This window comes from Bos grunniens, chromosome 9, assembly GCF_055505025.1.
Source record: "Bos grunniens cultivar Pamir isolate PY7600 chromosome 9, Bosgru_T2T1.0, whole genome shotgun sequence".
Taxonomy (NCBI): domain Eukaryota; kingdom Metazoa; phylum Chordata; class Mammalia; order Artiodactyla; family Bovidae; genus Bos; species Bos grunniens.
Genome location: NC_141173.1, coordinates 96,530,753 through 96,552,224, shown reverse-complemented (window position 1 = coordinate 96,552,224; position 21,472 = coordinate 96,530,753). Strand labels below are relative to the sequence as shown.

Sequence of the window (21,472 nt, the reverse complement as noted above, 5' to 3'; positions counted from 1 at the left end):
CGAGGACACAGAGGTACCATGCACACGCAAAGAACACCATATTTTAAGAAGAATTAGAATAAGTGTTTCTACATAAACCCTCTTGTTCTGCAGTTGAGGAGGATAAGATGCTTATAATTTGAGGAGGAGACACTGGGCTTGGCAGGAAAGGGGAAAGAAGTCTTTTTAAACTGGATTTTAAAATCATTTGGGACCTAAAATCTTAATCTGGAAACACACTAGATCTGTCCTCACACAGCCCTCCGGTTCATTTTTCACGTGGGTGTGGAAGGTGGAAATCACTCAGTTTGCTACTGGCTCATAGCACCACTGCTTCCCAGTCATTTCCCGGGCTTGGCAGCATTCATGGAAAGAACCCACACCTTTCCATTCTGGCCGTGTTATACAGAGTACATATTCTCTGAAGCCTTCTAAAAAGATGTTCGCAAACAGCACCTCTGCTCCAAGAAGTCCCGCACACATGTATCGAGTGAACAAGTACAAATTTAGCGATTTTAATCAATGTCCTTGCAGATGAGTGTAGATATGTATATGCATATATACATATATATATATCTCAAAATTGAGAATTTACAAGTAAGATTTGATACATTTGGTCTAGCGGTGGGTAAGTCCACAGAATAAATCTTAAGTAGGCTACATTTCCTTTGCTGGTGTTTTTAATAATTCAGTTCTACTGCATAGAGAGGGATCCAAAGCTTAAATTTAGCTACTTTGGGAGGAGTCCAGTGAGAAAAAAGAAAGCGGGTGGTGTTCCATGAAGAGAGCTGGGCATGTTGATACTGATCCCTGGAGATACTGAAGCATCTGAACTTTGGGCCTAAAAAGGATGAAAATTGTACCGTGCATCCCCATAGCTGAGTGTCTGTGCCATCTCTGGGACATGCTGTTATAAGTAAAACCTGTAGAGAAGCTAAGTTAACAGCAACACTGAAGCCGGTGTGTGGTCCAGGCCGAGACGTAGGACTGAGCTCCAGATTGAAGACGCCTGGAGTGTCCAGTGTCCACTGTGTGGCCTTGCTGACACCGGAGACAGCAGGGGGCTTGGGACCCTGCCTCTTTTCCTGCTCACAGGCCCTCACTCAAGTTAATGAGGGGGTCGGCAGGGTGAGCTTCCAGCACGATCTTCCTGCAGTTACCACTTTCCCGGGATGGAGACCCCACACTCGTACCAGCCCACGTAGTAGTAGGGAGTTCCAAAACCTATGTTGCCAAAGCTGACTGGCTCCTGGCGGTACTGGCGATAGTAGCCTGGAAGGTTAAAAAAAAGAGAGAGAGAGAGAAAGAAAATGCATCTGTGACACTGTGATTTATAATAGAAAATGGATATTTGGTTTTCATCCCCACAAGGCTCCCCAAACCCTTGGAATTTCCTGAGTGGTAAGAGCAATAACTCTGATATTGAAGCTAAAACTCCAATATTTTGGCCCCCTGATGCGGAGAGCTGACTCATTTGAAAAGACCCTGATGCTGGGAAAGACTGAAGGCAGGAGGAGAAGGGGACGACAGAGGATGAGATGGTTAAATGGCATCACCGACTCAATGGACATGAGTTTGGGTGGACTCCAGGAGTTGGTGATGGACAGGAAGGCCTGACGTGCTGCGGTCCATGGGGTTGCAGAGTCCAACGTGACTGAGCAACTGAACTGAACTGAAGAGCAATAAAGATGTCTGGGAAATGATTATTTCATAATAAGCCTCTTCAACCACATGTGGGCTTATGTTAATGAAGTGGCTTCTGGAAAGCACCTGAGGATAAGGGCTTGTCACCAGAGAACCAACCATGGGAATATGCGGTGGGGGCTTCCGTCCCACCCCCAACCTCAGGGAGGAGAGAGGAGCCAGAGACTGAGTTCAGTCACTCATGGTCAATGCTTTCACCAATTGTACCTATGTAACAAAGCCTCCATGGGCTTCCCTGGTGGCTCAGTGGTAAAGAATCCACCTGTAATGCAGAAGACACAGGAGATGTGAGTTCAGGCCCTGGGAAGGAAAATCCTCTGGAGGAAGGAATGGCAACCCTCTCCAGTATTCTTGTGTGGAGAATTCCCTGAACTGAGAGCCTGGAGGGCTACAGTCCATGGAGTTGCAGAGTCAGACATGACTGAGTGACTAAGCATGCAAGTGATGAAGCCTCCATAATGCGGTGGGCCTCATCCAACCAGCTGAAGGCTCTAGTAGAAAAAGACCGACTTTCCCTGGGGACAGGGGTATTCTGCCTTCAGACTTGAACTGCAACATCAGCTCTTCCCTAGGTCTCCAGCAGCCTTGTTGGGCTACCCTGTAGATTTTGGATTTGCCAGTTTCCACAATCATATGAGCCAATTCCTTAAAATAAATCTCATTCTCTATTTCTCTCTCCTCTCTGTCTCTCTGTCTCTATCTTTCTGCTGCTGGTTCTGATTCTCTGGAGGACCCTGCCTAATCTACTTGTTTTACTGGAGTTAATAATGTATTACAAATTGTTAACGTTGAGATGAGTATATGCATTTCCTCTTACAAGGCCATCATGAAATAACTGATACACAGTCTCCTGAAACATATCCTGGTTGGTTTGCGTTTATTTATTTTTTCTTTCTCTGCACTCTTATTCATGCCATCCTCCACTTGGAAGACTCTCTAATCTTTGCATGAATTTTTATGACTCAGCCCTGACTCTGCCTCTTATGAGAACTTCCCCTGGCAGCCTCAAGTGGCCTGCTTCTCTTGAACTCAGAGACTGACTATAATCTGCACAATTACCTGATAATGGGACAATAATGTGACACAACTTGCCATTGTCTGCACTTTAAGTTGTCTGCTCCAGTTACCTTTCATATATTTATCCTCTCTTTCCAATTCTGACTATGTTTCCTGACAGTAGGGATAAGGTCTTATATTCCTCTGTATCCCTACCTCTCCAAAGTAAAAGGGAAAGTGTTAGTCACTCAATTGGGTCCAACTCTTTGTGACCTCATGGACCACAGTCCTCCAGGCTCCTCTGTCCACGGAAGTATCCAGGCAAAAATACTGGAATGGATAGCCATTCCCTTCTTCAGGGGATCTTCCCAATCCAGGGATCAAACCTAGGTCTCCTACATTACAGGCAGATGCTTTCCTGTCTGAGCCACCTCTCCAAGGCTCACTCCAAATACAGAACATGGTAGGAGTACTTTGTTGATTCCTTATTTTTATGATCAAAAATGCTGCTTACATCCATCTTCAAATGGTAAACCAAAGGCAGAGATACCGTGGATTTTCTCCTTATGTTGGCCCTCCTCCCCACACCCCAGTGTAATAGGTCAGGCCTTTGTTCACATTACCTTGAATGTTAGGGAGGGCTTCAATGTAGGACTGAGGCCCTGTTCTTCCATCAAGGTGTGAATCCACAAATTGACAGTGGTCTTCACCTCTTCCCCAACTGTCCCCAATGCTGTAGAATGTATCTGCAAAAAGGAATTTGATGAGTCAGTGACTGACCCAAAAATGCTACAGGTGATCTAGGAATCTGCACAAACTTGAAGAACCAACACCAAAAAAAAGATGTAATTTTTATCATACAGGGCTGGAATGTAAAAGTAGGAAGTCAAGAGATAATAGGCATATTTGGCCTTGGAGTACAAAATGAAACAGGCAAAGACTAACAGAGTTTTGCCAAGAGAAAGCACTGGTCATAGCAAACATCCTCTTCCAACAACACAAGAGAAGACTCTATACATAAACATCACCAGATGGTCAATACTGAAATCAGATTGGTTATATTCTTTGTGGTTGAAGGTGGAGAAGCTCTATACAGTCAGCAAAAACAAGACTGGGAGCTACTATGGCTCAGATCATGAACTCCTTATTGCCAAATTCAGACTTAAATTGAAGAAAGTAGGGAAAACCACTAGGCCATTCAGGTATGACCAAAATCAAATCCCTTAGTATTATACAGTGGAAGTGATAAATAGATTCAAGGGATTAGATCTGATAGGCAGAGTGCCTGAAGAACTGTGGACAGAGGTTCATGACATTGTATGGGAGGCAGTGATCAAAACCATCCCCAAGAAACCAAAATGCAAAAAGGCAAAATGGTTGTCTGAGGAGGCCTTACAAATAGCTGAGAAAATAAGAGAAGCTAAAAGCAAGGGAGAAAAGGAAACATATAACCATCTGAATGCAGAGTTCCAAAGAATAGCAAAGAGAGATAAGAAAGCCTTCCTCAGTGATCAATGCAAACAAATCGAGGAAAACAATATAATGGGAAAGACAAAAGTTCTCTTCAAGAAAACTAGAGATACCAAGGGAATATCTCATGCAAAGATGGGCACTAAAAAGGACAGAAATGGTATGGACCTAACAGAGGCAGAGATATTAAGAAAAGGTGGCAAGAATACATGTAAGAGCTATACAAAAAAGATCTTAATTACCCAGATAACCATGATGGTGTGATCACTCACCTAGAACCAGACATCCTGGAGTGTGAAGTCAAGTGGGCCTTAGGAAGCATCACTATGAACAAAGCTAGGGGAGGTGATGGAATTCCAGTTGAGCTATTTCAAATCCTGAAAGATGATGCTGTGAAAGTGCTGCGCTCAATATGCCAGCAAATTTGGAAAGCTCAGCAGTGGCCACAGGACTGGAAAAGGGCAGTTTTCATTGCAATCCCAAAGAAAGGCAATGCCAAAGAATGTTCAAACTACCACATAATTGTACTCATCTCACACGTTAGCAAAATAATGCTCAAAATTCTCCAAGTGAGGCTTCAACAGTATGCAAACCAAGAAATTCCAGATGTTCAAGCTGGATTTAAAAAAGGCAGAGGAACTAGAGATCAAATTGCCAACATCTGCTGGATCATAGAAAAAGCAAGAGAATTCCAGAAAAACATCTACTTCTGCTTCAATGACTATGCCAAAGCCTTGGACTGTGTGGATCACAACAAACTGGAAAATTCTTAAAGAGATGGGGATACCAGACCACCATACCTGCCTCCTGAGAAATTCTGCAGGTCAAGAAGAAACAGTTAGAACTGGACATGGAACAATGGACTGGTTCCAAATTGGGAAAGGAGTACATCAAGGCTGTATATTGTCACCCTGTTTATTTAACTTATCTGCAGAGTACATCATGTGAAAAGCTGGGCTGGATGAAGCACAAGCTGGGATCAAGATTGCCAGGAGAAATATCCATAACCTCAGATATGCAAATGACACCACCCTTATGGCAGAAAGCAAAGAGGAACTAAAGAGCCTCTTGATGAAAGTGAAAAAGGAGCATGAAAAAGCTGGCTTAAAACTCAACATTCAGAAAACTAAGATCATGGTATCCAGTCCCATCACTTCATGGCAAATAGATGGGGAAACAATGGAAACACTATTTTCTTGGGCTCCAAAATCACTGCAGATGGTGACTGCAACCATGAAATTAAAAGGGACTTGCTCCTTGGAAGAAAAGTTATGACCAACCTAGACAGCATATTAAAGAGCAGAGACATTCCTTTGTCAACAAAGGTCCATCTAGTCAAAGCTATGGTTTTCCCAGTTGTCATGTACAGAAGTGAGAGTTGGATCATAAAGAAAGCTGAGTGCCAAAGAATTGATGGTTTTGAGCTGTGGGACTCTTGAGAGTCCCTTGGACTGCAAGGAGATCCAACCAGTCAATCCTAAAGGAAACCAGTCCTGAATATTCAATGGAAGGACTGATGCTGAAGCTGAAGCTCCAATACTTTGGCCACCTGATGGGAAGAAGTGACTCATTGGAAAAGACCCTGATGGTGGGAAATATTGAAGGCAGGAGAAGGGGATGACAGCAGATGAGATGGTTGAATGGCATCAGGGACTCGATGGACATGAGTTTGAGCAAGCTCTGGGAGTTGGTGATGGACAGGGAAGCCTGGCATGCTGCAGTCCACGGGGTTGTTAAGAGTCAGACATGACTGAGCGAATAAACTGAACTGAAGAGGGCACATTACTTATACTCTGTGTGTCACACTTCCCATGTTTGAAAGATGGTGATGATGGCACTGATTTCAAAGCATTGTAAGGATTTATTGAGATCATGTATGCTATATACTTAGCAAATTTCCTTAAATGGAAACTATGAATATTATAGGCATTTTCAGCCAATAAATGAGAGACCTTTCTACTCTATGGTTTCAAAAATGTGGAAGTTCTGACACAGAATACTTTATGAAACCATTATGAAAAGCATGAATATGTATAAAAATAGTGGGACCCATTTTCCTAGGAAGCTAGAAGTAGGGTGTATCCGTAGCAGGAGGTGCTGTCCTTGGTCCTGAACCAGAGCTGCACAGTAGGTAGGGCCGAGTTGTTTCTCTCAACTCTGCAATACCAGACATGGCTGTGTAACCTCTTCCAGGAATTCTGAAGCAGAGGAGGGAAAGGGCAGTGTGGGAGAGTGGGGAAAAAGCAGAGAGAAACAGACACTGCTTGTTGGGAAGGCATAGCACTGAGAAATTGCTGGAGAGGGGGATGGTTGGGGAGATTTTGACATTATTGAGAAATGATGATCACTAGCAACAAATAAAAGAACAAAATAACTGACCTATGATAAAATATAAACCAGGTGCAGGAAAGTTTTTTTTTAATGTATGCTAAAAGAATAAAAGTTGTGTAAATTTTGAAATATAAAACAATTATGTGTAGGTGGGTGAGTCAAAGCCAGCTGGGTAGAAATGGCATTTTGAAATGTTAGTAGTCCAAAGTACGTATGTTATTCTCTGTTTGAATCCCCTACCATGATGAAAACAATGTAATTTTTGTTTGGACACAGAATAAATAGAGCAGCTCATCTATGTTTCACCATCTACATTTTTTTTCTGTAAAGTCGTGCCAGTGGCAAAGACAGTAGTGTGGACTTGTCCTCAATAATTCCAGCTCACACGCATGCCTACTGTTATAGAATCAACAACAAAAAAAAATGGCCTTTGATTTTCTAATAGAATTCTGGACTTCATTCCTAAAAAGTAGTCGATTTAAAATATATACATATATTCTTGAGTACCCATGTGAAAACAAGTCACTCTAGCATAGAGCCTGCAAAACTGGTTGGCATTTGAGCCAGACTGAGACATGACCGGTCCACACCTCAACTGCATTCTGGTGCACCCGCTATGTCAAGCTGGTATCTGATCAACTGGAAACTTTTCATACCCTCCCTCAGCACGCCACCCCCAAAGACCCACCTTTCAGGTTGTCACTGAGGTAGATCTTATACCGCAGCGAGTTGCAGAGGACGACTCCCACAAACTTCCTGTACCAAGTCCGCTTCACATACTGTCGGCCATGGCAGTCCGTGTAGCTAGGGTCATGTTTGAAAGCAAACGGGATCCAGATGGGCTCGCCGCCTGGACAACACAAAGCACAGCTTCCAAGTCACAGCGCTTCACAGTGGTTGCTCTCGTACAAAGTACCAGGCATGTCGGCTTATTCACTGGGCCTTGCCCTCCTTGCACGGCTTTTCTGAGCAGCTTTCCCATCTCCCGATGGGTGCGCTCTCTCTTCTCTTCTTTCTTTGTACTGAAGTACAGCTCGGGAGTTCCTCACACCTGAAGATATCTGAACTATTTGCATTTCCATAAAGGATTCTCAGAGTAAGAAAAAGCCTTTGGGCCTCAAGGAACATAAGCTATAATGACAAGTTTGACCTTGGGGGGTCATACCATCCTACCTCCCCACCCTCAAAACCCCTCAGCACAGATGCCTACTGTTCCTGTCACTCCTAAGACCTGTCCTGAACTTAGGCAATAGGTTTTTCTCTGTTTATTTGAAAAACAAAGTAAACTTTTTTTGTACTCTTAATCCATTTTGCTATCTTTTCAGCAATTTGAAATATTCAAGGAGGTTAGGAAAATAGTTACCGCTTCATAGGTTATTGGCCGCCCACAATGGTTTTTATAGCTATTGTCTGGGCTGTGGAGTACTTAGTCGCTCAGTCGTGTTTGACTCTTTGCAACTTCATGGACTATAGCCTGCCAGGCTCCTCTGTCCATGCGGATTCTCCAAGCAAGAATACTGGAGTGGTTGCTATGCCCTCCTCCAGGGGGCCTTCCCAACCCAGGAATCAAACAGGGGTCTCCTGCACTGCAGGTGGATTCTTTACCAGCTGAGCTATCAGGGAAGCCCAGCTATTGTCTACTAGGACCCTATCTAACAATTTCCGGACCATTCTTTTCCCTAGATTAGGAGAGCAGGTGCAAAGAAACCACAGAAGTTGTTGGAAAATTATGACAATACAAAAATGGTTTGGCATCTCTACTTGTGAGTAACCATAACAATCTCATGTTCAATATCCAACTTTATTACTAGAATGTCAAGATTATCCAGAAGAGAAACTTACCTGGTGGCCTCACGACAAGAAGAGGATTATCTGTAGAATGAAAAAGAAACAGCTGAATTCACTATTATGTCATGGAGCCACATAGCTATGGAATTTTTTTGTAACTGAAAGGGCTAACCAAGCTGCAGTAGATAAATAAAGTGCAATATTCATTTGGCATATGCCAAAACTTTAAAAGTACTATATCACAGTCTCAGAAGTTACATTTATATCTTTCTACTCTCCAATTTCAGCCCTCAGTTTCTTGATAACTATTTAGATTTGAATTATTTGGGTTTTTTTCTATAGACGTTGATCATGTTAATTCTGATAGTTGCCAAAAGACCATGTTATTTTTAGGAAATTCAGCCATAGACACATTATTGTAGCAAATTAACCACTGATAAAGGTTTTCTTGTACTCTTTCTAATTACTAATGAGAAACACACTTCTTAGATGAAACACGTGAAAACACCAATTTTGAAGTCCTTTGCCAACATTTCCAGTATAAAGCATATTCTCCAAAAAGACTTTTTCCATATATTTTGATTCAGTAGATTTAAATCACTGCATTTAAAAATATCTTCCAAAGGCAAATGTTCTGGGGTCAAGCTACATGTAGGGAATGATCTAACCAAATGGAAGCGAGAACCACGTTAGTGTGGAGCTGACCCTGCTGGGCTCCTGTACATGTTTGTCTTGGGACCATGGTCACCAACTCTCCCACCTGGCTTCCTGTACAGAGAGGCTGCCAACCCAGGAACTGCCACCATGAACCAGTGGTGTGTATTCTCAGACCATGACCACGGGACCCTGTGTGTACTGCCTCAGACCATGACCACCCGACACCGTGTGTACTGCCTCAGACCATGACCATGGAACCCTGTGTGTACTGCCTCAGGTTATGACCACCCAACACTATGAGTACTGCCTCAGACCATGACCACGGAACCCTGTGAATACTGCCTCACACCATGACCACCCACCATGGGACACTGTGTACACTGCCTCAGACCATGACCATGGAACACTTCACCAAAGGGTCTGAGAGCTCTGCACACCAGCAACCCAAAGTAGGGACATCTTCTGTGTGACACTGCTTGCAGGATGGATAGCATTTTAATTAAACCCTCCATATTAAGTAGAGATATCTTTGTCTCCTAGGAAAGCAAGCATCCTAGAGATCTGACTGATTGAAAGAAGCAACTGCCCCTCAGATCACACATGTATGCACTTCGGCTGCTTGCAATAACAATAAAGAAATTACCTCTGCAACTAGACGGATTCAAAGTTATCTTTCCCACATGGCTAAGAACTAGATTTTCTTCCCTTTTCATTGGAATTTGCTCTTTTCACTTTTCAAGCAGTTCCAATGAAGACTACTTTTATTATCCAAGATTTAACTTAGCAGAAAGAAAATCATGTTTATCTTATAAAGTGATATCCAATATGAACTCACTAAACAGAAGTTTTACTTTTCCATTTTTATTCTATTGTAGACCTGATTTCAGATTACTTGTTTTTAAGGAAAACAGAAAAAAAGAACATGAAGTCATCCATACCTGATTCTGTAACAAATGAAACTGAAGAACTGACAGGTCCATAGCCGTGAGGATTTTTGGCTTGAACTCTAAAATAATACCTGAAATTCGAAGAAAACATAGTTTGAAAGAGAACCTTGTTTGATTTTTGTATAATGAGACAAACAACCAAACTACTGAGCACTTACTCTGTGGCAGGGTTCGAGTCTTATCTTTTCACAAATGCATACACCACCGCTATTTCTTCATGCTATTTCTAAACTTTCTCATTTTCGAATAACTTTTCAGAACAATATAATGAACAGCATAGACATGCTCCCACTAGGAACGGAGGGGCAGACTAGGCAAACAGGTCACTTGGACTGTGTGTGTTATTTAGAGCATCCAGGGTTCACCCGCCCCATGCAGGCCACGCCCTGCAGGCCTGCCATTGGACGGTATGGCCCCCTCCTGTCTCATCTTGAGTTCCACCAGCAAGACGGAGAAGCTAGAGCAGGGAGAAATGCTTACTGAGCAGAATTCCAGTTCTAGCCTAAGTCTCACCCCTGGACGTGCTGTATAAATGTCTGATGGACTGATGATGATGCAACCTGCTGTTGGCAGGGGGAGGCTGAGCCAGTCCAGAAGCTGGCCTCCTTGGGGGAACTAACGTGACAGCAATGTTCTGGACACAGGACAAGTGCTACGCTTGACCCTGGAGCCTTAAAATCACTGAGTCTCCAGCTTCTGTGCCTCAAGGAAAGAGAAGCAAGTCCAGGAAGGGGAAGTGGAAACGGCCTGCAGAGGCTCTGCCGGAGATTAATCTTTGTCTTGGAACAGAGAATGTGCTAGAAAGCACATGGCCCGAATCAGCCTGTTCATCTAGAAGGAGATAAGCCAGTTCAGTCGGGAGTCCAAGAGCATCTTACTTTGGACTCTCGTGAGCTACGGGACCAAAAGCAGTGTTGAGAAAATACTGGAAGCCGACACAGTTGAGACCTACTCTACCTATGGTTCATCTCTATGTTGTCCAGCCCCCTGGAATTCTAGGTATTATCTGTGCCCTCTTAGTCCTTAACTGGGGCTTCCCTGGTGGCTCAGATGATAAAAGAATCTGCCTGCAATGTGGGAGACCTGGGTTTGATCCCTGAGTCAGGAAGATCCCCTGGAGAAGAAAATGACAACCCACTCCAGTGTTCTTGCCTGGAGAATTCCATGGACAGAGGAGCCTGGCAGGCTACCATCCATGGGGTCACAAAGAGTCAGACAGAACTGAGCAACTAATACATACAGTCCCTAACTGCTTCCAGGTAAAGAAAGAGGGTTAAAAAAAAAATTGGGCAGGGGAGTGTGTCCACCACCTCAGAGAGTCCAGAAGGGGCCTTGGCTTCTGGGCACCAGGAGCTACACTTCAGTGTTACAAAATCCTATGTTTAAGTCAGACACACAGATCACACGGACTAAGATGCACTAAAGTTTTAAAAGGAGAACTATTTACACCCAGAGAGCAAAGGTGCATGTCTGTTGCACCTCTGCCCTGGCACCAAGCCTACCGAGCATCTGAGCTGAGGTCCCCAGGGGAGCCTCTGGCCTCACAGTTACACAGAGGTATTTGACTTTGGGTTTGATTAAGAGAGAGCAAAGAAAAAGTCCATTTGGTAAAACCAAGTCTTCTCTTAAGCTTTTCAAGAAAGTATATTCACATCTCATTTCGGACAGAATCCTTTTTAAAATTTCATTAAAAAAAAAGATATGCACAATTAAGAACATATGAGTCCCAAAGCTCAATTCACTCAGCACTGTGTGTTGTTCTCAACTGTGCATACTTCTAACTCAGCGGGCGTGGAGTTACTTAAGGCAAACTCCGCTGGCAGTTCAAACAGTGGGCTTGGCATATGTCAACGGTAACAGTCAAACTTTACAGACGCCTTTTCCCTAAAAAAAAAAATAGGAAATCAAGACCTAGGGTGTGATACTGATATTCAGAGGTTACCGGGGACATTTATTTTGCTGCATCTTTCTCAGGCCATCCCTGGAGGCAAGCTGGTACCACTTCCCCAGCTTGGCAGAGGGAAGCGCCCTGTGCAGTAGAGGCGATGGTAGAGGGGTGACCCATTGGCTGGGAGAGCCTACTCCAGTTTCCTAGTTGTATCCATTCTGTTTTACACTGAAACCTAAGTATTCTCCAATCGACCCTCCTGCTGCACAATGACTCCATTCCTCCACAAAGCCCACGTGGCCCAATTCTACAGTTACGTTATTTCCATTTGAACTCCACCTACTGTGTCAAAGTAAGTTTACATATGCCAAGCTGAAAAACAATATGGTATTATAAAAAAAGCAAATTTTTCAAAAAGCACTTTACATTTTTTTCTACAGACTAAAATAAATATTTCATACCCTGAAGTGTCTCTATGTCACCTAAGTAACAAAAGCATCCCATGCCTTGCCTTCTTATACAAGCTTCTGGTACCTTCTTTTGAATAGGTTCCATGGTGACAGATCTGTATTCTTTAGGCTTCCCAGGGGGCGCTAGGGGTAAAGAAACCACCTGCCAATGCAGGAGACACAAGAGATGTGGGTTTGATCCCTGGGTTGGGAAGATCCCCTGGAGGAGGGCATGGCAACCCACTCCAGTAATCTTGCCTGGAGAATCCCGTGGGCAGAGTTGCCTGGAGGGCTACAGTCACAAAGAGTTGGACATGACTGAAGTGACTTAGCACGCATGCAGGCACAGAGGGGTCTGAAGGAAATCCTCATAGGAGGAAACCAGGGAGCATTCTCCCTCCAAAGAACGACAGAAGGGAAGGCCACACTTGGGGAGAAGCCCCAGTGGCCGCTGCTGCTCCCAGTCCGTCTCCCAGGGCCCCCAGCATGGGTGGACACAGGACACAAGCCTCAGCGGACACTGGGGCCCATCTGTGACCGGCTGGTCCAGCCGCCAGCCCCCTCTCTCCTCCATCCCCCCGACCGCATCGGCCTCCTGCTCTTCCTCAAAAACACCAGCTTCGCAACACCCTTCCTGCCTCAAGCAACTTGACAGCTCACTTACCTTCTCCAGGTCAAATGCTGTGCATCTGCCTGACCTGACCGCCCCTTATCCTCGAGCTCGGGAAAAAAGCCCCCTGTTACACACTCACAGCACAGGGTGCTTGTCTCTCAGGATACTGGTCAGGGAAAGTCCACATCTACATGTTTACAAACATCAGTCTCTGTCAGACTGTGAGCACCATGAGCGGCCATGGTGTGTTGTAGGCCCCCCCACCCCTCCAGTCTTCCCTCTTTAGAGTCCGGAACCTGGCCCTGAGCACACAGTAAGTTCTCACTGAGTGAGCCGGGGACACTCATTCGTACCTATAGGAAGAAGGAATAAACCATCCCACTTAACCATCCCCTGACAGCACTCAAAACTCAACATCAGTTTGGTACCAAAAGCTGTCACAAGAAAACTGGGCTGTGGGGGCAGGGGCAGCAGGAGTCCAGAATTTACAAGCAGCCAGGAGGCCAAACATTGCTAAGGCCTCCTTCAGCTGCTCCTGAGGCTGTGCTGTAAAAATAGGCACTCCGAACACAATTAAAAACAAAAAAAGAGGGATGTTGGCTTTGTTTTCTTTAGTTTTGTTCTTGGTTTAATGAATCAACTTTTCATTACTATCAAGGAAGAGCTAAGAAAAGGGCTTTCTCAATTTCCTGATATTTTTATTTGCTGAATCCTAAAATTTGTAATAGTCTATGAAAGCTCAGTTCAAGTGAGCCCAGGGCATTAACAAGCCCTGGGCAAAGTTCTCCGCTAGTTCAGAAGTCTCTCGGTGCCCAAGGCTATTGTCCAGTTTCTGTCCCTTTCGACAGTTCTGTTTAAGGTTCAACATTTCTGTTTAAGGAGAGCATTTTGTTCCAATCTCCTCTCTGTTCCTCTGACTGCATAAAAAAATGGGAGACCTCGGGCCCAAGTCACATCATTCAGAACACTTTGCTGTGGAAATACGGTGGCTGGACGTGACACGGTGTGCTGGAGCCATACTACAGGCCTCAGAGAGCCGATCGTTAAATATCAGCAATTCTGCAGGCCCAGACTAGCTTGAAATTGGCAAATACCATAAAGCAGCTGTTACTTTTTTTTTTCCCAGACAGCCAGTTTACAAGCACACCACTGCATGACCATCGCGTCCTTGGTGTTCCGCCCACGTTCACCCACCAAGGATGGTGGGTGTTACCAGCAAGACCAGAGAATATAAAATAGGAAACGCACACACACAGTGTTTGTACCCTTGAGACAAGTTCTGCACATTTCACACTGAGGGCTAAAGACTCACTCCCAGATGGCCCTCTGGCTGGCGACCCACTTCTCCATGTAGGAAGCCATGCATCGTATAACTGACATTAGCATGTAAAATATATTTTTCTTGAATGATCCAAACTTGTACATCACAGAGGTCGAGTACCAGATGTTAAAATGTTTAGCCAGTTCATGCAACTCAACAACAACAACAAAACAAACAATCCAATTGAAAGATGGCCAAAGAACCTAATTAGACATTTATCCACAGAAGTACACAAGGCCAACAGGTACATGAAAAGATGGTCAACGTCACTAGCTATTCAGTTCAGTTCAGTTCAGTCGCTCAGTCATGTCTGACTCTTTGCAACCCCATGAATTGCAGCACGCCAGGCCTCCCTGTCCATCACCAATTCCCAGAGTCTATTCTTAAAGAGATGGGAATACCAGACCATCTGACCTGCCTCTTGAGAAACCTATATGCAGGTCAGGAAGCAACAGTTAGAACTGGACATGGAACAACAGACTGGTTCCAAATAGGAAAAGGAGTACGTCAAGGCTGTATCTTGTCACCCTGCTTATTTAACTTCTATGCAGAGTACATCATGAGAAACGCTGGGCTGGAAGAAGCACAAGCTGGAATCAAGATTGCCGGGAGAAATATCAATAACCTCAGATATGCAGATGACACCACCCTTATGGCAGAAAGAAAGTAAAGAGGAACTAAAAAGCCTCTTGATGAAAGTGAAAGAGGGGAGTGAAAAAGTTGGCTTAAAGCTCAACATTCAGAAAACGAAGATCATGGCATCTGGTCCCATGACTAGCTATTAGAGAAATGCAAATCAAAACTACCGCGAGGTACTCCTCACACCAGTCAGAATGGCTGTCACCAAAAAGTCTACAAATAACAAATGCTGGAAAGGGTGTGGAGAAAAGGGAACCCTCCTACACTGCTGGTAGAAATAGATAAGTTGGTGCAGCTATTATGGAAAACAACACGGAGGTTTCTCAAAAAACTAAAAATAGAATTACAATGAGATCTCGCAATCCCACGCCTGGGCCTATAATGTAGCTTTATGTTCATAGGAGCCCTATTGACAGTAGCAAAGACATGGAAACAGCCTAAACATCCGTCAACAGAGGAACAGGCAAAGAGGATATGGTGCACATATACGATGGAACACTGGGAACAGTACCCAGCCATAAAAACGAATGAAACAATGCCGTCTGGAGCAACATGGATGGCACTAAAAATTATCACACGACGTGGAGTCAGTCAGAAAGAGAAAGATAAACACCATACGATACCACTTATATGCGGAAATGAAAATATGACGCAAGTGTACCTACCTACGAAATAAAAACAGACTTGCAGACAGAGAGACAGACGTGTGGTTGGCAAGGGTGGGGGCGGCATGGGGCGGGAGGCTGGAGTTAGCAGGCGCAAATTATTATACAGAGTGAATAAACAAGAAAGTCCTGCTGGAGAGCAAAAGAACTATATTAAATATCCTATGATAAAGCACAATGGAAAAGAATATAAAGAAGAACGTGTCTATGTATGTATATGTGTGTGTGTATGTATACACATAACTGAATCACTTTTGGGTATGAACAGCAGAAATGAACAACCATTGTAAATCAACTAGACTTCAATAAAAAATGCTTCTCAATTGCTGCTCCACTAATGTCATATATGAAGCTTGTGCTGCATAAAGTCACCATGTTGGTGACTGCAAACAGATGGATTCCCTTTCAACACACAGAGCAATCCTTCCTTTCCCAATGGTAGGTAGTTTCAGTCTCTGGAATACAGGGAACAAAATACAAACACAATAACGTAACAATCACAAAGCACATAGCCCTTTCTCCGAAGAAAAGTACGTGACACATGGTAAGCACTCAGTCTATGAGAAACAACTAGAGAATTCAAAGGAAACCATAAGAACGCTTTTAGTTAGGCCTTTCCTTTTCAACCCAAGGATACCCGTGACCATGCACACGGGTCTCATTTTCTGTTTATAAATGATGGACGCATCATACCTCGTGTTGGGCTTCAGGTTCTCAATGGGCAGGTGAGTTACTGATGAAGCCTGGGTGGACCACTTGTTCCTGATGAAGTCTTCATATGACGCGCTGTAAACCAAGTAACCTACAGGAGGAGAGGAGGCGGAACCCCATGAGCGTCAAGGAAGCATCACCCAAGAGGCGTAACTCGGGGAGGGTGGGAGGAGCCGTGGGGTGGGGGCAGCTCTGTGGGAGAAGTCTAGAAGGGGAGCAAGCAGTGTGCTGGGTCAGGACGGGGTAGAACGTTGGTACCCACTGGCGATACCAGATGCAGGTAACGGCAGAGACACTTCCTGACGACTAGCTGGTTCCCTACTTTTCTTCCTTCTCCTGATCTCCCACAGTCCCGGGCTTCCTCATTTCCTCGAAACTAATTACATCTAACCATGAAGGCACAGCACAAGGAAAGAGCAGTGACCTCCACACAAGTATCTAAGAAGTTCCTGGTAGAGTATACGCAACTATCCTTCATGTGAAATGAAGCGTCTGTGATGGTGAGTGCCGTGTCTTGTGGCTGAAAGATCCCAAACTCGATAGGTCTCTCCACTTCGTGTCATAGACTCTCCTGTGGTTTCTAGTTGTTGCATATCTCTGCCTGCCCTCGACCGTGATGTCCAGTGACAACAGCCAGGCAGCTCTGCCTTATCCGCTGTTAATGGAGCTCAGCAGGTGGACTCTGCCCTGATACATGCCCAGCTTGCCAGGCCACCCCGGGGGGCCGAGTGACCGTCCTGTCACAGCATCACACATCCTTTACGCTGCTCTCTTACGTGGGAAGGAAATATTTGCCGAGTGCTTCCTCTGCGCCGAACGTTATGCCAAATACTTTGGATCAGGTTTTACTTTGATGAATTCTCCTGACCTTAGGTTTCTCTGTCTGTCTCCATTCTGACACAGGAGGAAACTGAGTCTTAGAGGTCAAATATCTGGTCCAAGTTTCATACTTGTTAATTCAACAAATATTTATTGCGTGCTTACTGTATATTCATTCAACCAATATTTATTGTGTGCCTCCTGCAAGTCAGGGCTACTGTATACTAAATGCTAGAGATTAAATGATCATTCATTTTACTGGAAACTTCAGGAGCAGCAAGGCAGACAGACAAGTATGATTATACAGCTTGTTTATACAGCCTGACGAGAACTAAGTGCTGGGGGCACTGGCGGGTGGGGAGAGCTGGACGCAGAGCGCTTTCCCAGGACCATGAAATCGGGCTGATAACTAAAGGATGGGAAGCAGTCACGATGCACGATGGGAAGTGGGGAGAACTCCAGGTAGAGGGAATACCTGGGCAAAGACACAGGCAAGGGAGGAACCAGGAGCCAGGAGGGCCTCAGAGTGGCAGGGTGAGGGGAAGCGCGACATGAAACGAAGCTAAAGAAGCATCAGACGAAAAAAAAAATGCAAGGCTCTTTGGTCACAAAGGCTTTTGCTTTTCATTCCAGGAGAAAAGGAAGACATTCATGGGGCAACACAACAAGACTGTCTTCCGTGTATCTCTGGTGCTGAGTGGAGGACCAGACAGGCGTGGTATATGGAGGGGTGGTCTAGCAGGACAGTTGTGACAATATCCAGGTGAGTGGTCACAACAGCTTAGGTACTGGGGTGCTTAATGGGGAACAGTGGATGCGTGCAGGAAAAATCTGAAAGGTAAAGGCGATGGGATTGAGTGATAAACTGAATACAGAGGGGAAATAGAGAAGGAGATGGGAAGATGACTCCAAAGACTTCAGGTTTGCAAGAATGGACAGAGAGTGAGACAGAAAACCCAGATGAGCAGGTGTGTGTCTGGATCATGAGTCTGATTCTGGATATGCTGAGTCTGAGAAGCTTTGGAGACCCGACGGGTGATAGTGTCAAGTGGATATGATTTTTCAGTTTGAGGCTCAGAGGAGAACAGGCTGGGGCCTGACCTACAAACCAGTGGCTCATCACCAAGAGACACTGAGACCACATGCATCAGGACTTCCGTGGTGGTCCAGTGGTTAGGGCCCTGTCTGCCATTGCAGGGGACACAGACTCGATGCCTGGTCCAGGAAGACCTCACATTTAGAGGGGCAACGAAGCCCACGCACCACGATTACTGAGCCTGTACTCTAGAGCCCTCGGGCCGTGGCTGCTGAAGCCCATGTGCCCCACAGCCTCTGCTCTGCAACAAGCCGCTGCTAGGGGAAGCCCACACACAGCAACTAGACAGGAGCCTCCCGCTCACCACAGCTAGAGAAAGCCTGAGTGCAGCGATGAAGACCCAGCGCAGCCAAAAAGAAACAAAAAATTTTAAATGCTTGTAAATATATATACATTTTTAAAAGACCTGTGCATGGGTAAAATCCTTCAGCTGAAGCTGAAGCTTTTCTTCTTACCCTGTCTTTTCTCTCTCCAGGATTTTATCCACGCAGATGTCTTTTTTAAATGTGTATATATATATATATTTATAAGCATTTACATTTATTTATTTATTTATTTTTGGCTGCACTGGGTCTTCATCGCTGCACTCAGGCTTTCTCTAGCTGTGGTGAGCAAGAGGCTACTGTCTAGCTGGACTGGACTGAATGACTGATGTTGAAGCTGAAGCTCCAATACTTTGGCCACGTGATGCAAAGAACTAACTCATTGGAAAAGACCCTGATGCTGGGAAAGATTGAAGGTAGGAGAAGGGGACGACAGAGGATGAGATTGTTGGATGGCAGCACCAATGCGATGGACATGAGTTTGAGTAAGCTCCAAGAGTTGGTGATGGACAGGGAGGCCTGGTGTGCTGTAGTTCATGGGGTCACAAAGAGTCAGACATGACTGAGTAACTGAACTGAACTGAAGAAGAAAGTGACTTAGGACCATGCCTTAAGCAATTCCGATCTTTAATGTTGGGTCAAAGCGGATGAGCCTGTAAGGAAAACTTGGGCTGAAAGAATCAGATCACAGGTCAAGGAGAAGATGAAGAAAATCAAAGGCATCGAAGAGGCAAATGGCTTTATTCAGCAACCTGTTCTCACCAATCGCCTCCCCAAGGGCCATTCTGTTGATGGGAAGAGTGGATTAGAGTTACATAGCTCCACCCCAGCAGGCAGAGAGCCGAAACAGGGGCCCTGGGCTCTGAAGCCTTTTCAGAGAAATTCCTTCTCTTTTTTCAACAACTATTTCATGGGACCTGGGAAGTGTTGCTGCTCTCTCCATAGGGTACCCTCCTCCTCTGAAGATGGTGACATCAAGCCACAGAAGCTGATGGTGACGCTGTACCCAACAAGGGTCCAGCCAGGGGCAGATGTGCCCAAGGAGCCCTGGCTTCCACGGGTCAGCCCGGCTCATCCTCTTTGACCTCATATCCATTAGAACGCTGCACTTCATCCCATATACTACTCAGGTTTCCCTGCTCATCCTTGTGTCTGGATTTTTAAAACGTGCTTGCTGAGCACATGTAACTCCTGCGTTCTCTGTTCTTATCAAAACCAGTCCTGAAAAGATTCAGAGACCACCACGAAGGTGATTTCCCACAGAGTTACTGCTGATGAAGAGACAGCTTCATTCATTAGGACCGATCAGGGTAGGCAGCGGGTCGTGGACCTATTTACTTTGCGGGAGTTTCGTGTCGCTTGGCCACCATTTGGTTACACACTGACTCAACCACGTGTGAAAGAAAAGAACCACCAGTGGAAATCAGCAAAGTGCTCTACATGTCACGCAGCTACCAGGACCCGTGTGAAAGAAAAGAACCGCCGGTGGAAATCAGCAAAGTGCTCTGCATCTCACGCAGCTACCAGGACCCAAACGCCCTGCGGTGGGCCCGAAAGTGTGATCTTCCCTTTGGGTCTAGGCGGCATCTCGGTGTTCACTTCACCTCGTTGTTCTGCAGCTAAGAGCTGGTGCTTGATTCATTAACTGATGAAGCACTCCCATGCTTTTCCCTTTTAGCCTCTAGGGTCTAACATGCTTCTTCTGCATATCACAGGGCTGTCGTGCACTGAAATATTCCATGATAAGCAGTTGGCAGGAGTTGGCACAACTTTCTATTGGGACCTGAATCCCAATAACACCTCAGCTGTATTATTTATGCTCGTGGCATGAGTGCTCGTGATTAGGGCCCTGGGGCTTGGTTTGGGATTAGATGGTGGGGGTATGTGGCGATGAGATGACCCCAGTTTCTGGGGAGCTTCGGAAGGCTTTCTATGCAAAGCTAACAGGAGCATGTGTTTCGGAAGCACGCCCTCTATGGGATGTTATAGGAACTGTGTCGGAGTTAAGTCCAGCGACATTTACCGGAATTCTCCGAAGGCTCCTCACGCTCCAGCCCAGGGGGCACGTCTAAAGTGGCTGGTCCTTTCATCCTGTATCCATCCTTCTGTTTCTCAGAAGCCCCGTGGCTCAGGGCACAGGGGTATATTTATGTTAAGTAACATCTGTTATGCAAGAGATCAAAAGCTAAGTAGCTTAAGATAAAGTATTCCATGATTATATTTTCCCTGTTTGCTCTCTTGCTTTTCAAAACTGCCATTCATAAAATCATACTCAGTTCATAAAAGGATTTTCTGGCTGTTTTGACTACAAGCTCTCCTCCTGCCATTGATTTATTTGCTTGCTATTAGGAACATTCTGGACTTCACAGAAGCTGGCCCCAATGGCCCGAGCAACTCATAGATTGGGGGCCCAGCAAGTATAGCTACACCAAGACTCAGACCCCTTGATCTGCACCCTGGCTCTCCACGGCCCTTCCATCCTGCCTGGCACAACACCCAGGCATTCAGTCCTGTGCCCTTTATCCTGACTTTTGTGCTGCAGTGCACACTTCATTAAAAAAAAAAAAAAATTAGCTCTCTGGTTGTGCTTGGGTTTTTTTTTTTTTCCTCATTTTAAGAGATCATTCTGGGGACCCAAAGCAAGAACATTAAAAATTTCGAATTCGATGATCAATACCAGCATGGTAGTGACATAATATGTCAAACTCCGGCTTATCCCACCATCCCCAGCCCTGAGACACACACACACACACACACACACACACACACACACATTCCTTCCTCTTATATAACTCACTGACCCAAAAGGAATCATTTGCAAAAGAAGGGTGTCTATCCAAAGAAAACATTAACTCTTTTGTGTAAGAACTCATCTCAACAAATTTATCCTCAAATATGTCTTCGGCAGAGTCGAATGAACTCATCAACATCTCACAGACCAAGATCTTGGAGGCTCAAGATCCCTGGGCATTTTCTCCATCACATCCAGTTCCCACCTAAGGAATTCAGGAGCCCCGAGCAGACCTGGAAAGAGCCTGAGTCATGACCCCAGGGTTGATCATGACCCCGGGAAGCA

The 21,472-nt window shown here is 45.1% G+C and overlaps 1 protein-coding gene across 1 annotated transcript in view; it reads right to left on the bottom strand.

Annotated features, from left to right (window-relative positions):
- Positions 1 to 465: 465 nt before the first annotated feature.
- The window catches only part of FNDC1 (fibronectin type III domain containing 1), a 109,983-nt gene continuing 88,976 nt past the window's right edge, over positions 466 to 21,472 (bottom strand). The window contains exons 18-23 of the mRNA XM_086318594.1: positions 16,141 to 16,249; positions 9,864 to 9,943; positions 8,323 to 8,352; positions 7,169 to 7,330; positions 3,303 to 3,425; positions 466 to 1,251 (exon numbers count right to left, since the gene is read on the bottom strand). Of these exons, the coding sequence (XP_086174720.1) occupies positions 1,136 to 1,251; positions 3,303 to 3,425; positions 7,169 to 7,330; positions 8,323 to 8,352; positions 9,864 to 9,943; positions 16,141 to 16,249 (620 nt within the window). The 3' untranslated portion in view covers positions 466 to 1,135. The remainder of the gene's footprint in view (positions 1,252 to 3,302; positions 3,426 to 7,168; positions 7,331 to 8,322; positions 8,353 to 9,863; positions 9,944 to 16,140; positions 16,250 to 21,472) is intronic.